Source organism: Nannobrachium achirus (genome assembly GCF_963921795.1).
Source record: "Nannobrachium achirus genome assembly, chromosome: 9".
NCBI lineage: Eukaryota > Metazoa > Chordata > Actinopteri > Myctophiformes > Myctophidae > Nannobrachium > Nannobrachium achirus.
In genome coordinates this window covers 54,036,484-54,053,614 of record NC_137818.1, presented here as the reverse complement: position 1 = coordinate 54,053,614, position 17,131 = coordinate 54,036,484, and the positions used below count along the sequence as shown (strand labels likewise).

At 40.7% G+C, this 17,131-nt stretch overlaps 1 protein-coding gene across 1 annotated transcript; it reads right to left on the bottom strand.

Annotated features, from left to right (window-relative positions):
• Positions 1–12,967: 12,967 nt before the first annotated feature.
• Positions 12,968–14,971, bottom strand: LOC308290981 (microfibril-associated glycoprotein 4-like; the record flags this gene model as incomplete). The annotated part of the gene is made up of 2 exons (XM_080732894.1): positions 12,968–13,252; positions 14,534–14,971. The coding sequence occupies 2 exons, from the start codon at positions 14,969–14,971 to the stop codon at positions 12,968–12,970; spliced, it is 723 nt and encodes a 240-aa protein (XP_080589020.1).
• Between the last annotated feature and the right edge of the window lie 2,160 nt (positions 14,972–17,131).

Below are 17,131 nucleotides of genomic sequence, written 5' to 3'. Positions count from 1 at the left end.
TAAAAAATAAATGAAAAAAAGTTAACGAAAAAACACAGCCTGCTCACGTATTGGGAGGGTGTTAGGAGTCACCAGAAAAAAGGACAGTTGTTTTCATTTAATCTATCATGGTTAAAATGGAGTTTGAGGTTATAATGGGTTTGTATAGGAAGGTCTTGGAAGGGGGAAAATGGGAGGAAATGAATATCAAATATCTAAATACTGAATGAAGAAATTCAAAAACTGTCCTGAGTGTTCCCAAAAGCCTGATTAGACAATGAAATGACAGAAAGTTTTTTGAAAGTGAAATATCCCTTTAATGGCACTTAATGCCATAGTGCTGGATTCTCTGCCTAAAGACAAATAAACAAACAAACAAATAAATACAATCTTGGTATAAGTAATCAAATTATGGTAACATGTGTAGGTATTATTAGTAACCTATTGAATAAGAATTATAATTATGTGAAAAATGCTAGGGCACAATGTTCTTAGTGGCAGCTAAACTATTGTATATCAACACATGGCATGTTTCATTTGAGTTCAAAGGATACAGTATTCTTAATGTCTATCAGAGAATCGTTTGATGTCTTGTCATAACTCTAAGGTCCACGTTTTTTAGATTAAACGGTTAATGTGATTATATAGGACGATAAAGCCCCCCCCCCCCCCCCCTCTTCAGAAGGAAGGCTTTTTTAGAGTGCCTTTTATGAAATCAGTGATGAAGTGCTTTGGTGTCAAAAAAAGATTAATTAGAAGTAACCAATACCCTTGGAACAGCTGTTCGTTGGTTCATATTATTTTCCTCACAACTAAGTTAGCCGCCATCAATCAGTTTAGAATACCGTAACTATAACTAATGATGGAAGCGACTGGGATGATAGACGGCTACCAGATAATTTCCTCTAGTAAGCTATGTATTATTTTCTGACATATAGTTAGCTAGCTGCTACACTATCAGCCTTTGGCCAAACTAGAACAGGGTTAACCTGTATGTGCTGCTGTTACAGTATCTGTGTAAATCTCTCTATTCAAAAGTAGATTCTGCTACATGAAGAGTGTTAAAGTTGGATTGAAATTGACATTTTATGCATGTAAAAAAGAAAGCCTCATTGAACATTGTTCACGGGAAGAACCTTTGTACTCGCCATTTCAATTTGGTCAAATCAGCCGCAGACCGTCACCACACACTATAAGGCATTCACACAAGCAGCCAGCCTGTATGCGGTAGCTCGGCTTCATCGCTGTACACTGCAGTGTGGTTTGTAAGGCTTCATTCAAAATCATTGTGAAAATTACTACAGTTCGAGAGTGGACAGGGAGGCCAGTCAGGCTCACGCCATTTATATATGAGACTGTCTTGTTGGTATGTGGAAAAGCTGGTTCCACTTTTTTACAATCAAGTAACCATTATACACTCAGCACCATGGACAGCTCACAGTTCAAGTGGTTTAGGACTACCTGTCCAGCACCATGGACAGCTCACAGTCATATCAGTGCAAGTGGTTTAGAACTACCTGTCCAGCACCATGGACAGCTCACAGTTCAAGTGGTTTAGAACTACCTGTCCAGCACCATGGACAGCTCACAGTCATATCAGTGCAAGTGGTTTAGAACTACCTGTCCAGCACCATGGACAGCTCACAGTCATATCAGTGCAAGTGGTTTAGAACCATGTAGTGCAGCAAGTAACCAAAACAATCGTTCAGTTTGTGATAAAAGCATGAAATTTGGTACACTTATAGCCAAAGGCATTCCGAAAAGATTTGGATATGGAGGCATCGTGAATTTTCAACATGGCGCCCATGGCAGCCATTTTTCTAAATGGCCACCAGCAACGACTGTTTTATTATGAGTAATGGATATAATATGATATTTTAGACATATGTATCATACATACATAGTACTTGGTAAATGTATTTTGAATAATTTAAAAGTTGTCATTGAATATTCAAGATGGCCGCCATTTTTCAAGATGGCAGCCGTCTGTTATGGGTGATCTCGGTGTCAAATCAGTCATTTTTTATGATGCAGAATTCAAATTTGGAACTTTGGAATTGGCCAGAAGCTTCCTTCTATCTTTCAAGATGGCAGCCATATGGCCAAAATCAAAATTATAATTGCAAGTTATTATCTATTTTATTGGAATTACATCCAATGATCCAATAAACCTAACAATCCCTATATCAGCAAAAAACTGAACCCTTCGAAATGTATAGTGGATGTTGAAACACAGCCAGGGCACACTGGCGACACCACTGCTGTGAAACTCAGCATGGGGTTCAGTGCCAGCTAAATAGACTTTGCTTAATAATGCCATAGTTTCTGTCGTTAATGTGCTGGTTGTGGTGATAGTTTAGTGGTAGCAGGCCTGGAATTTCATCATTTTAGGGGCAAGGCCACTGGGCCTTTGGTGTTTGGTCTTTTTTTTTGGGCACACAGGCCAAATGTCAGGACAGGAAGGCCATCAAATAAAACACGATTTAATTTAAGTGTTAGGGATGATAACCTAATCTGCAGTGAAATAGATAAATGATGGTATTTACACTCTGATCCATGCTCAGCCCTGGCCTGCACCAATCAAAGTCACTGGATTGGTTTAAAGATGCAGACTCTGGGGAGTTAAGATTTCAGAAAAAAAACACTGGTGTCTACATGACAAGAAAGAGACACCAGTGTCTACTGTCTACATATTGACAAGTAGGAGATAGAGGAGAAAGTGGTACAGTCAGATGGGGCATTTAGGCCACTGTGGCCTCAGGTCATAGTATACACTTGTTTTGAGGGGCACAAGGCCAAACTGAGGGGCAACAGAGTCCATGGCCTTCATGGCCTCCATGAAATTCCTGCCCTGAGTGGTAGTGTAGTTTAGTTTCCTAAATGCTATCTAATTTTAGTCCCACATCTATGTAGTTTACATTAGATGTAGTTAGATAGCTGCACCTGAATGGACAGGGTGTGTCAGTGTGGAAGAGCTGAGCCACTGGTAACGGGGCTTTGTATGACTTTCACATAGCTACCCAGATGGTGTACAGATCGCATAGGAATGGTACTGGATGAACGATCGGTCTAGGTGTAGGGCTAGGTGTCTTATCCGAACCTAGTTCCCATATCCCATACTTGAATGTGTTTCCCTGTAGTAAAAGCTGGTAAAGGATCCCTCTGCCTACTGCAAACATTGTTTTTTGTTTGATGAGAAAATGTACAAGAAATTCTCCATATCAGATAGATAGAAACATCTATCAATAGAGAGAAAGAGACAGACCGACAGACACAGACAGATGGATGGATGGATGGATGGATGGATGGATGGATGGATGGATAAAGATAGAGATCTCCATATCAGTTGCAATAGCAATAACAATAACAATAGTCATAATAATAACAATAATACTATCTGGATTGTACTGTATATAGTGCTTTTACACTACAATACAGCACAGTAAGGTACACAACAGTACAGTATATAGCGCTTTTACACTACAGTACAGCACAGTAAGGTACACTACAGTACAGTACAGTACCAGACAGTACAGTACAGTAAGGTCAATACAGTAAGGTACCGTACACTATACTACAGTACAGTACACTACAGTACAGTAAGGTACAGTAGTGTACTATACAGAAGTGCAGTACAGTACAGTACAGTACAGTACAGTACAGTAAGGACAGTACAGTACAGTAAGGTACAGTACACTATACTACAGTACAGTAATGTACACTACAGTACAGTACAGTAAGGTACAGTAGAATACCATACAGTACAGTACAGTACAGTACAGTACAGTACAGTACAGTACAGTACAGTACAGTACAGTAAGGTACGGTAGAATACCATACAGTAGAGTAGAGTACAGTACAGTACAGTACAGTACAGTACAGTACAGTACAGTACAGTACAGTAAGGTACAGTACAGTACAGTACAGTACAGTACAGTTAGGTCAGTACAGTAAAGTAAGGTACAGTACACTACAGTATAGTAAGGAAGCGGACGCAAACTCTAGAGGTGAGCGGCACGAAGGGCCGCAAACTTCTAGTTTTATTACATTTCCATTCATCAAATGGTGCATTTGTTGCTGATATATGGATTGTTAAGTTTATTGGATCAAAATGTAATTCCAATAAAATAGATAATAGCTCTATTTTCTTGCAATTATAATTTAGATTTTGGCCATATGGCTGCCATCTTTAAAGAAACAGTGATACTATACTGTACTGTATATACAGTAGCCTGTGCAGTGAGATAGAAGGAAGCTTTTGGCCAATTCCAAAGTTCCAAATTTGAATTCTGCGTCATAAAAAATTACTGATTTGACACAGAGATCACCCATATCAGACAGTCATACAAGTGACGGCTGCCATCTTGAAAAATGGCGGCCATCTTGAATATTCAATGACAACTTTTAAATTATTCAAAATACATTTACCATATGTATGATACATATGTCTAAAATATCATATTATATCCATTACTCATAATAAAACAGTCGTTGCTGGAAGCCATTTTGAAAAATGGCTGCCATGAGCGCCATGTTGAAAATTCATGATGCCTCCATATCCAAATCTTTTCGGAATGCCTTTGGCTATAAGTGTACCAAATTTCATGCTTTTATCACAAACTGAACGATTCCTTCATATTCTGGAGCTAACATCCTGGACTAGTATGGGATATGGGAACTAGGTTCGGATAAGACACCTAGCCCTACACCTAGACCGATCGTTCATCCAGTACCATTCCTATGCGATCTGTACACCATCTGGGTAGCTATGTGAAAGTCATACAAAGCCCCGTTACCAGTGGCTCAGCTCTTCCACACTGACACACCCTGTCCATTCAGGTGCAGCTATCTAACTACATCTAATGTAAACTACATAGATGTGGGACTAAAATTAGATAGCATTTAGGAAACTAAACTACACTACCACTCAGGGCAGGAATTTCATGGAGGCCATGAAGGCCATGGACTCTGTTGCCCCTCAGTTTGGCCTTGTGCCCCTCAAAACAAGTGTATACTATGCCCTTTGGCCACAGTGGCCTAAATGCCCCATCTGACTGTACCACTTTCTCCTCTATCTCCTACTTGTCAATATGTAGACAGTAGACACTGGTGTCTCTTTCTTGTCATGTAGACACCAGTGTTTTTTTTCTGAAATCTTAACTCCCCAGAGTCTGCATCTTTAAACCAATCCAGTGACTTTGATTGGTGCAGGCCAGGGCTGAGCATGGATCAGAGTGTAAATACCATCATTTATCTATTTCACTGCAGATTAGGTTATCATCCCTAACACTTAAATTAAATCATGTTTTATTTGATGGCCTTCCTGTCCTGACATTTGGCCTGTGTGCCCAAAAAAAAAGACCAAACACCAAAGGCCCAGTGGCCTTGCCCCTAAAATGATGAAATTCCAGGCCTGCTACCACTAAACTATCACCACAACCAGCACATTAACGACAGAAACTATGGCATTATTAAGCAAAGTCTATTTAGCTGGCACTGAACCCCATGCTGAGTTTCACAGCAGTGGTGTCGCCAGTGTGCCCTGGCTGTGTTTCAACATCCACTATACATTTCGAAGGGTTCAGTTTTTTGCTGATATAGGGATTGTTAGGTTTATTGGATCATTGGATGTAATTCCAATAAAATAGATAATAACTTGCAATTATAATTTTGATTTTGGCCATATGGCTGCCATCTTGAAAGATAGAAGGAAGCTTCTGGCCAATTCCAAAGTTCCAAATTTGAATTCTGCATCATAAAAAATGACTGATTTGACACCGAGATCACCCATAACAGACGGCTGCCATCTTGAAAAATGGCGGCCATCTTGAATATTCAATGACAACTTTTAAATTATTCAAAATACATTTACCAAGTACTATGTATGTATGATACATATGTCTAAAATATCATATTATATCCATTACTCATAATAAAACAGTCGTTGCTGGTGGCCATTTAGAAAAATGGCTGCCATGGGCGCCATGTTGAAAATTCACGATGCCTCCATATCCAAATCTTTTCGGAATGCCTTTGGCTATAAGTGTACCAAATTTCATGCTTTTATCACAAACTGAACGATTGTTTTGGTTACTTGCTGCACTATACTTGAATGTGTTTCCCTGTAGTAAAAGCTGGTAAAGGATCCCTCTGCCTACTGCAAACATTGTTTTTTGTTTGATGAGAAAATGTACAAGAAATTCTCCATATCAGATAGATAGAAACATCTATCAATAGAGAGAAAGAGACAGACCGACAGACACAGACAGATGGATGGATGGATGGATGGATGGATGGATGGATAAAGATAGAGATCTCCATATCAGTTGCAATAGCAATAACAATAACAATAGTCATAATAATAACAATAATACTATCTGGATTGTACTGTATATAGTGCTTTTACACTACAATACAGCACAGTAAGGTACACAACAGTACAGTATATAGCGCTTTTACACTACAGTACAGCACAGTAAGGTACACTACAGTACAGTACAGTACCAGACAGTACAGTACAGTAAGGTCAATACAGTAAGGTACCGTACACTATACTACAGTACAGTACACTACAGTACAGTAAGGTACAGTAGTGTACTATACAGAAGTGCAGTACAGTACAGTACAGTACAGTACAGTACAGTAAGGACAGTACAGTACAGTAAGGTACAGTACACTATACTACAGTACAGTAATGTACACTACAGTACAGTACAGTAAGGTACAGTAGAATACCATACAGTACAGTACAGTACAGTACAGTACAGTACAGTACAGTACAGTACAGTACAGTAAGGTACGGTAGAATACCATACAGTAGAGTAGAGTACAGTACAGTACAGTACAGTACAGTACAGTACAGTACAGTACAGTACAGTAAGGTACAGTACAGTACAGTACAGTACAGTACAGTTAGGTCAGTACAGTAAAGTAAGGTACAGTACACTACAGTATAGTAAGGAAGCGGACGCAAACTCTAGAGGTGAGCGGCACGAAGGGCCGCAAACTTCTAGTTTTATTACATTTCCATTCATCAAATGGTGCATTTGTTGCTGATATATGGATTGTTAAGTTTATTGGATCAAAATGTAATTCCAATAAAATAGATAATAGCTCTATTTTCTTGCAATTATAATTTAGATTTTGGCCATATGGCTGCCATCTTTAAAGAAACAGTGATACTATACTGTACTGTATATACAGTAGCCTGTGCAGTGAGATAGAAGGAAGCTTTTGGCCAATTCCAAAGTTCCAAATTTGAATTCTGCGTCATAAAAAATTACTGATTTGACACAGAGATCACCCATATCAGACAGTCATACAAGTGACGGCTGCCATCTTGAAAAATGGCGGCCATCTTGAATATTCAATGACAACTTTTAAATTATTCAAAATACATTTACCATATGTATGATACATATGTCTAAAATATCATATTATATCCATTACTCATAATAAAACAGTCGTTGCTGGAAGCCATTTTGAAAAATGGCTGCCATGAGCGCCATGTTGAAAATTCATGATGCCTCCATATCCAAATCTTTTCGGAATGCCTTTGGCTATAAGTGTACCAAATTTCATGCTTTTATCACAAACTGAACGATTCCTTCATATTCTGGAGCTAACATCCTGGACTAATGGACAGAGCTCAGGTGTCCACTGCTGTCCAGCACAACTCGGGAGAGTGTTTTTTGCAGGTCGTTCAGTCCGAGTGTATCAAAAAAGCAACTGGGTTAAGTCAGCGGAAGCTTATGATTGGCTGCGCGGAGGTGACGAAAGTTAGGGGGACGGAGATACACCTAAACCTAACCTTAACCCTCCAACCCTAACCTCAGTAAAACTAACGCTGGTGAATGCTAACCTGGTGAAATGCTAACCTGCCAACACTGGTGAATGCTAACCTGGTGAATGTTAAACTGGTGGGACCAACGGCGCTTAACCCAGTTGCTTTTTGAGCGGTGGTACAGTAAACCGCTCCATAGAGTGGCTGTGCCTGTGTCTGTAGCCTTTTTCCTCAGCGTTTTGCCATAGTAAAATGTGTGTACGTAGGTAGCATCAAGTTTGTCTAGTGATGTCATATGTCGTATGTCTGTAGCCTTTTTCCTCAGCGTTTTGCCATAGCAAAACGTGTGTGTGTAGCATAGCCTGTACATCCTAGACTCAAATCCTAGTCTGAAGACGTCATGCAAGCACGACCACTGCTCACTTCACATTGGGTGTGATTCTTTGATACACTCGGACTGAAAGACCTGCAAAAAATACTCTCCCAGCACAACTCAGCACCATATGGACAGCTCTGCTCTGCTCAAAAACCCAGCAACCCACAGCTTACTCAGTGATACTCAAACCTAGGCCCATGGGCCACTTCGGCCCGTGGCACAATTTTGACTGGCCAGTCAATCAATCAGAATTTGGTCAGAAGTTATTGAGAGGATTGCTCCTTGAGATGCAGCATCTCATTTTAGAGGGGGTCCTAAATACATAAGTAACAGTAATCAATCAATCAATCAATCAATCAATCAATCAATCAATCAATCATTAAAAATCACACCCGTGTGAACTGAGCGGTGGTTTACCCCCCCCCCCCCCCCTTCCCCCCTGTGTGTGTGTGTGTGTGTGTGTGTGCGTGTGTGTGTGTGTGTGTGCCTGGTCTGGCCTGGCCTGAACAACAGCGCCCCTCCCTTAACATGTGTGGTCATAAAAGGTACTGCAGGCCTGCAGGCTACATACAGACACACACGCACGCACACACACACGCACGCATACACACACGGCCACGTATAGGAGACGGTGTAACCACCGCTCAAAAATGTAAAAAGAAAAGCTGGTGCCTACCCAAAATGGACGGATGCTTTCGCTTTCATTTTACCATCTCTTGCGAATTCAATACCAATCTGTTTGATTTGACAGGAAACAGTGTCAGTTGTTAAGATCAACAATATAAGGCGGCAATGAAAGACAGAAGTACCGGTAATCAAGTATCATTAATGTTGACATTTTATCAACTGGCCCCTGGCCCTTTGCCATTTTTGTAATGTGGCCCACAGGTTAAGCTATTTGAGTACCCCTGGCTTACTGTATTATTGTGACTAGACAAAAGGCCCTTCCTTAATTTTGTTTTGTTTTTGTCCCCCCTAATAAAAAGAATATATAAAAAAAAGAAATCTAATCTAATCCTCTGCAAATTAGATTGTAATCCAGCGCGTGCATGCGTGCGTGCGTGTGTGTTTGCTGTTTTCTTTTTCTTTTCTTCGTTATTGGATAGTTTCAACATAAATAGGCTTGTAGTAAGTAGTACTGTACAATAAATGGGCATTGATGTATTGTTCACACTATTGGCTGCTGCATATTAAAAGTGAAGTGTAGGAGAAGTGTGCGAGAAGTTGCTGCATGCAGCTCATCTGTGTCTGTCACAGTCACACAAACTCCGGTGGCCACAACATGCCCGCCTGTCATTTATGCTCGTCTCCCAAAGTCGAGCCATCTCGGCAAAAACTAACGCACTCAAACATTCCCAAAGTTTTTAGCTCAAGTCCCAAAAGAACAATTCGACGTTTGCCCGGGACCCAGAGCTCAAGCTCACAACGCATCTCTTGGAAACAATTGCACTACTGGTGTGCTGTGAGAAGGCAAATGTATAAATAAAGGATGTGTTATGAATTATAAGTGTAAGATTTGTGTGCAGTCTGAGGTTCCGAACAAGTAATTGAAATCTAATAGCTTTTACATTTCTTAAAAACAATACAAGAAACATAGTTCCTCATATACAGCATATATGTATTCATCAGGTACAAAATATTCACTTTCATTGTCACGCAGCATGTTTCTGGACTGGTCTATTATTTGTTAACACACACCTAGATCACCAAATATTTCATAGTGGTGAATGCTAACCAGGTGAATGTTAACCACTATGCCTAAAACTAACCCAAACCCTAACCCTAACCTCAGTAAAACTATGCCTAAACCTAACCCTAAAACCTAACCCTAACCCTTTAGTCGAACTAATGACACATAGAAATGTCGAGCCTTCAGCCTTTCCCAAATGATTCATGAACAACCCCAGACATGGAGTTGTTAAGATGGTAGATTTAACTGCCACAATCCCTTCTCAGCACACATGCAGGCTTTCTAATCTCCTCCATTCAACCGCATCACTATGGAAATGGACCAGAGCCAAGCCCTCACCCCAATTTACTCTGCAGTGTAGTCAGTTATCTTTCAAGTAAATATTCTGCCTAACTTATGTCATGCAGTCGTCTGTCAGTCACAGATGGGAATTGGGTATGCGGCAAATAATAACTACTGTATCTCAATGTTTTGCCAAGCTTTCTCCGCCTACAGCATTGGTTCCCAAACGTTTTAGCTTGAGACCCAAAAGAAATGTGATGTGTCCCCAGGAACCCAAACTAGTGAATACTAGAACTGCACTCTGTCGAGGTGACAACTTGCTTCTTGCGCACGCAGGCCATACAGTGCGCGCCAGCAGTGCGCGCCATGAGGTGTGCTCTGCTGGCCTCATTGGCTGTTAATGAAGACATTACCAGGAATGCTCTTATATACCAAACTCTGCTGACATCACCAGTGGCATCACCAGGAATGCTGGTCCGTCATTGGCTGTTAATGATATCATTGCCAGAGATGCTGGTCCCTGATTGGGCTACGGTCTTCAACAAGAGGAGACACCGACATTACAGTACTTGCGCGCTCTGCTTGCGCAAGTAATAAGGTAGTAATGCTTTATACCAATTTTTTAGTGGTGCTAACCACTCCTACATCTGGCTTTGTCTGTTTGTATATACGTATGTCCCACCCTTGGCTCCTTGGCCAAGCTAGAGCTTTAATCAGGCCTAAATTCGTGAGCCCGAGCCCAACCCAGCCGACAGAACGTCTGCCAGAGACCGACTCAAATTCTGATACATAATTGACAATTGGAGCCCGACCCATTTTTCTAGACAAGCTTAATCGCTGCATGCACTGCAGCCTTTTTTTCTCATTAAATATCGGTGATTCGTTAAGAACCGAGTCATTCTATCCTTTTCCAGCTGTCTTTATCAAAAACAAAACAGCTTGTACAGTATCAAATAGGCTGTTATACCGTCCAAATGAAGGAACAAATAATCATCAGAGCCTCGCTCAGAGAACACGGTTTGATCGACCTCCGCTAAATCAGCCAGCAGGCGTACAGGCTATTATAGCTTCAAAGACAACGTTCACAGCCGCTCCACACAACTTCTATAATATTAGGCTGTACTAAAGTGACTGTGTGGACAGTTTCAAAGATGTCCCCCGCTCGGCAGTGCACGCATGAACACACACAGTCACACATAAGTTTTGCAGAGTGCAACTAAACCAGGAGTTTGTGAGAGGCGGCTCACGTTACCGAAAAGCGGTTCTCGTTACCGAAAAGCGGCTCGCGCAGCTTCAAAGCCCGACCCGACCCAAAGCCGACGGGTCGGTGTGGGCTTGGGCAGAAATCTTAAAGCTCTAGGCCAAGCTTCGCGGTATGCTTAATGAAATGTACTTTTTAGGGGGATGTTTTTGATGTTTTCTGTTCGACTAATAAACTAAACTAGACTTCACTCTGTCGAGCATCTTGTGCACTCATGGCCATATCGGTGCGATCGGTGCTGTTCGGTGCTGTCTGTATGAATGTGGTTGTGAATGAATGTGGAATGTGTATGAAGTTGGCATCTGTTGAGGTGCCAACATGTGCCTTGTTATTTATATTAGGTCACACTTGTTGATGGTGGCGTCACCAAGAACGCTGAACGCAGTACTTGCATGTGCTATCCATTTTGTGTCAATCTTGAGGTGCATGGAATAGCATACGGTATCGGATCGGTTATATAGGCTATATTCCATTTCTTTGCTTATCCTCTGGGAAGATTGTGGGTGAATATTTGTCATGGTTTTAAAAGGTTTATCAGCTTCAAAGCCGAGTACTGGTCGTCTAGCCCATCAGTTAGACCACACAATCCTGCCAGCACTGACAAGAATGGGCTAGTGAGCATGTGGCCAAAACTGCTCATGGTAAGCGCCCCAATTCAAAGTGTTTGCATAAAACTTGATTCCCAACCTGTGGGCCTGGGCCCATGCTGGGCTTCCAAATATCTGTGAGAACACTAAGATTTTATTGATAACTAGAAATACTGTTCCTACGAAACAGTGTGGGCTCGCATGGAACACCATGTATTAGCACAAAGATCTACCCTTTGGCTGCTCCCCAAGGGCCCTGCCTTTGTACTGTCGGTAATTCTTTTGAGGAGAATAACCTTGGTCTATAAAGTTTTGGTAACATAGTAACATACTGATATAACATACTGGTCTCGAGCCCACGTGTTGTTGTTATTTATATCATGTCTCACTTGCCTTTCAGCGAGCCCACAACTAGAGGTTCGGGCCTACGCGGCCCTCACAACTAGGGTTCACACCTACGTCGCACTGCCGATTCGACCAATATGCCTGAGTCATAGTTGTTGGGCTTTGTCAGAGTACCTGTTGTACACGTCTGTCTGTGTCACTTTTATGCCCATACAGTATATAAAGACTTAATGTAGTATGAGCAGCACTTAATAATATACTTCATGAGCCTTGTTATACATTGTTATGCATCATTATAAACATTTATAACGAGTTATATGAATCCCTATAAGGCAAAGGTGATTATAATGCATTACAGACACAAACCTTTAAGTAAATTGTTACCAAATCACCAAATACACCTCTGTCTTTGAATGCATCTCTTTATTAGGTCAAAAGCTTGTATTATTTATTGATTTAACAGCCATAGAGGACAGGTCACCACTGTAATAATATGTGATACAATACAGATACAGTATCTACTGTATGAGTTTAGGATTAAACAGAGTCTCAAAGAGAGAGAAAAAAGAAAACAAAATCAAACCCTGAAAATGAGTAAATATTGCATCATGCCTTTTATATCACGGCTGTGCTTCTGGATCTCTGCATGTGAACCTAAACATGTTTAAGGAACACGTCTGATCTTCATCGCTAGAGCCTTCAGGGAGTATTTAACACCCTTCCAGTGGTACCAGACTACACCTGTGGACTCATGAGGCGTCTGTCCCCAGAGGTAAACACCATTGGGATTAGCATGGTGACAGTTCTTGTGCCAAAATGGACCGTAATAAAGAAGTGCACAGTTCTTGCCGGACCTTGCCGTGTCCTGATCTTTGTCAAAGGTTGTGAATTTCATTCCATTGTGGTAGGTCAGAGAGTCTCCTGCTCCTCCATTCTTGAAGCCAGCAACCTGCAGCAGTGGTGGAAAAAGTCACATTTGTTACTTAAGTAAAAGTACCAATACTGCAATGCAGAAATACTCTGTTACGCTATTGGGAATTTACTTGAGTAAAAGTAGGCATCAAGATGTACTTGGAAACAGAAATCTTCCATTTCATGTTTTCAAAATGAATAAAATGATTTTAAAATAGCAAATCTACAAGCTGACTTCGCGATACGTTGTGAGCTTGTAGATCTGCTATTTCCAAATAGACGAAGTCTAGATAGGGCTGAAGTGGTTAATGTAGGTTATGTTTTGTAATAATAATCAATATCTACAAAGTAACTAGGAAGTAGGAACTAAAGTGTTCAAATAATTGGAGTAAAACTACAATATTTGCCTATGAGAGGTAGTGGAGTAGAAGTAAAAGTAGCCAAAAGAAATACGCAAGTACAAATACTTAAAAATTGTACTAAAGGGATATTTCAGTTTTATCATCTAATCACCCTGAGGAGATTTTAATTTGCTTGATTCGATATTTAGATATTTGATATTAATTTTATCAGATACAACTTCAAATTAAATTTTAACCATGATTCATCAAAATCACCCAAGTTTTTTCAGTAACTTATTTTATTTTTTATTATTATTATTTTTTTAATCATTTTCCCAAAAAGATACAAATAAATGAAAAAGGTTCATCGAAAAAACACAGCTCACGTATAAGCCTTATTCACGGCCCGCCCACTCAGCAAATTTCTCAGCATCCCCCGGGTGCTGAAGTCACATTTTGAAGGGGAAACTATAACAGAAATAGCTGGACTTAAAGCCAACAAATCATTATTTCGAACAGTAAAGTAAATTATAATGCTTTGTGCCTTTTACTATCTTGTGTTCTTGATCATGCTAGCCGTATTTTATACTTTACTATTCGGAAATTGCATTACATTTGCGATTTCTGTGTTAACTCTATGGGATAATAGGAGGGCATCAGGAGTCACCCGGAAAAATGAAAATGTTTTTGATGAATCTATCATGGTTAAAATGGAGTTGCTGATAACTTTGTGAATGTATATGGAGACAGAATGGCAAATAAACACCTTTTGTTAAAAAAAAAGAAATAGAGTTTGAAGTTACAATGGGTTTGTATAGGCAGTTGGCGTGTCTGAAAAAATGAATATGAAATATCTAAATACTGAATCAAGCAAATAAAATCTCACCGGGGTGATTAGACGAAAGAAAAAAAATACTTTTTTGAAAGTGAAATATCCCTTAAGTAAAGTAGGCCTACTTAATGTATACACCACTGACCTGCAGCTTGTATCCATCAGCCTCAGAACCCACAGAGAAAGAGGAGTAAGAGGCAGACGCTGTGTTTCCCTCAAAGTCTTCCATGTCCACCCTCAGCTGATACTTTTTCTTCTTGGAGTTGGTAAGGAGATGCATGTTCTCCAGTCCCAGCCAGTACTCGCCCGATGCGTCTCCAAACCCAGCCTTGTACTGAGCCCAGGGTCTGTAGAAGTTCACAGTGCCGTCCACTCTTCTCTGGATGACTGTCCACTTCCCTCCATCTGTGTCCATGTCGCAGTAGACCTTGACAGGTGCAGTAGTGGGGTAGATGTCGTACACACCACTCTGTGTGGAGACGTCTTTGTAGATTTCATCACAGTCCAGAACCAGGTTGAGATCACAGCGAGGAGCAGAGTGGACTGTTACAGCCAGTAACAGAACTGCAACAACAAGAATCATCTTGAAGTCTTGCAAGTTGCACCTTGTTGTTCAGATGAAAGGAGTTCTGAGTGTGTTGAGTGTGTGTTCAGCTCCAGTAGAAGGTTCAATGCAGAGTGAGTTTGAGAACCTTCTTTTATAGTATAGTGGAGGGGTTACAATTTCATTTTGGCACACCTCCTCCAATATTAAATATCTTTCTTTTTTTTCAGTGTGTGTGTGTGTCTGTGTGTGTGTGTGTGTGTGTGTGTGTGTGTGTGTGTGTGTGTGTGTGTGTGTGTGTGTGTGTGTGTGTGTGTGTGTGTGTGTGCGCGCGTGCGTGCGTGCGTGCGTGCGTGCGTGCGTGCGTGCGTGCGTGCGTGCGTGCGTGCGTGCGTGCGTGCGTGTGTGTGTGTGTGTGTGTGTGTGTGTGTGTGTGTACCTGACCCTGCAGGTTGACATGGAACATGTCTCTCTCGCTCTCTCTCTCTCTCTCTCTCTCTCTCTCTCTCTCTTTCTCTCTTTCTTCTCACACACACGCACGCACGCACGCACGCACGCACGCACACACGCACGCACACACGCACACACACACACACACATCCCTTGTTCAATATCTCTCCATTCCTATGTTCTGACCGACCATGAAGGTTAATCTTGAACTTCACCTTTGACCTTTGACATAGTCCACCTATGGGTTGACCCAACAATAATTAACAACAAAGTTTTGATGTGTTCTAAAAGGAGCAGGAAGAAGCTAATGCTTATAATGTTCTTAGCTCTTCATTAACAGTTTTATATTAACACAAATATTATGAGAAATGAAATAGAAGAACCAAAATGACTCATATATACAGTACAACCTCAAAATGCAGAACCCTCACACACCTTTTTGTCAGCATCAACAATTTTCATTTCAGTCCTCTTAACTGTACTTCTTTAAAAAGGTTTTTCTTATTTCAGTAAATATCATTTCCCCATCGGGGACTGCCCATAAGTCCGAATGTTCATTGGTCCGAAGGTTCATTAGTCCGAATTTAGTTAGGGTTACTGAGGTTAGGGTTAGGGTTAGAGTTAGGCATACTATTCTTAACAAATTCGGACTAATGATCCTTCGGCTAATGAACTTTCGGACCAATGCCATGGCACCTTTCCATCAGTCCTATCTCTGTCATTGACTGCATGGTGAGTCCATCACTGATTGCTGAGTCCAACTGGTTTCCCTCTAGACTTCAACACCACATTTAAAACCTGTTGAAAATCCCTGGTCAAGACTGACAGAACACTGACCAGTGAATCCCTGCATATCAGTATTGTTCTGCTTATGAGTGCTTTATGTGTTGTGTTGCGTACAGCATATCTACATACAGTATGGGTCTTCATATATGGGTACCAGGGGTCTCCACATAACTGATATACGTACATCACTGGCCAGATGGCCAAGACTGTTTTGTTTCCAAGTGTTACATACCGGTATGTCTGTATATGTATATGGTATGATTATTTTGAAATGTTTTGTTTCTTTCTATGTAGCACTTTTGGCAATCTCTGCTGTATGAAAATGTACTCTATGAATAAAAAGTTTAAGTTTGATTTGATTTGATCTGAACTGTGTCCTCCTCTGCACTCCTCTGTGTTCAGCACACCCCAGCAGGATGAAAAATGTCACACAAAAACGTGAAAAAAAAAAAAGAAAAAAAAAACAGTGGGTCGGCACCCAAAAGCAAGCACAGGGCCCTAATATATCGGGCTTGACTTCTTGGTCAACACCAACAATGTGGGTTCATTTGAAACCTGTTGAGAATGACCATTCAAGACTGATAACTAGTGTTAACTAGTGTTGTTATGGTGCTTAATATGAAGTTATGAGTGCATGTGTTGTGTGTGTGACGTGCATCTGTTGTGCATGTGAGTGTTGCGTGTCTATCCATAACTAGATATTCAACTCGATGTTCACAGACGGAACGAGATACTGTACATACTGTAGAGAGAGAGGAAACTTAAGTCAAATGTATTTGTTGCTTCCTTGGCTTCCTTCCTCATACCTTCACTGTTCCCAGGGCCAAACATTGATTAATGGATTATCTTTCAAGCTTCACACGTCAATCATGGTTTCTCATGAGAAACTGGCTGTAATTCAACTTTACGTTCAGTTGATAGAGATTTTAAAAATGTTTTGCTTGTTTGTTTCCTTGTCATTAA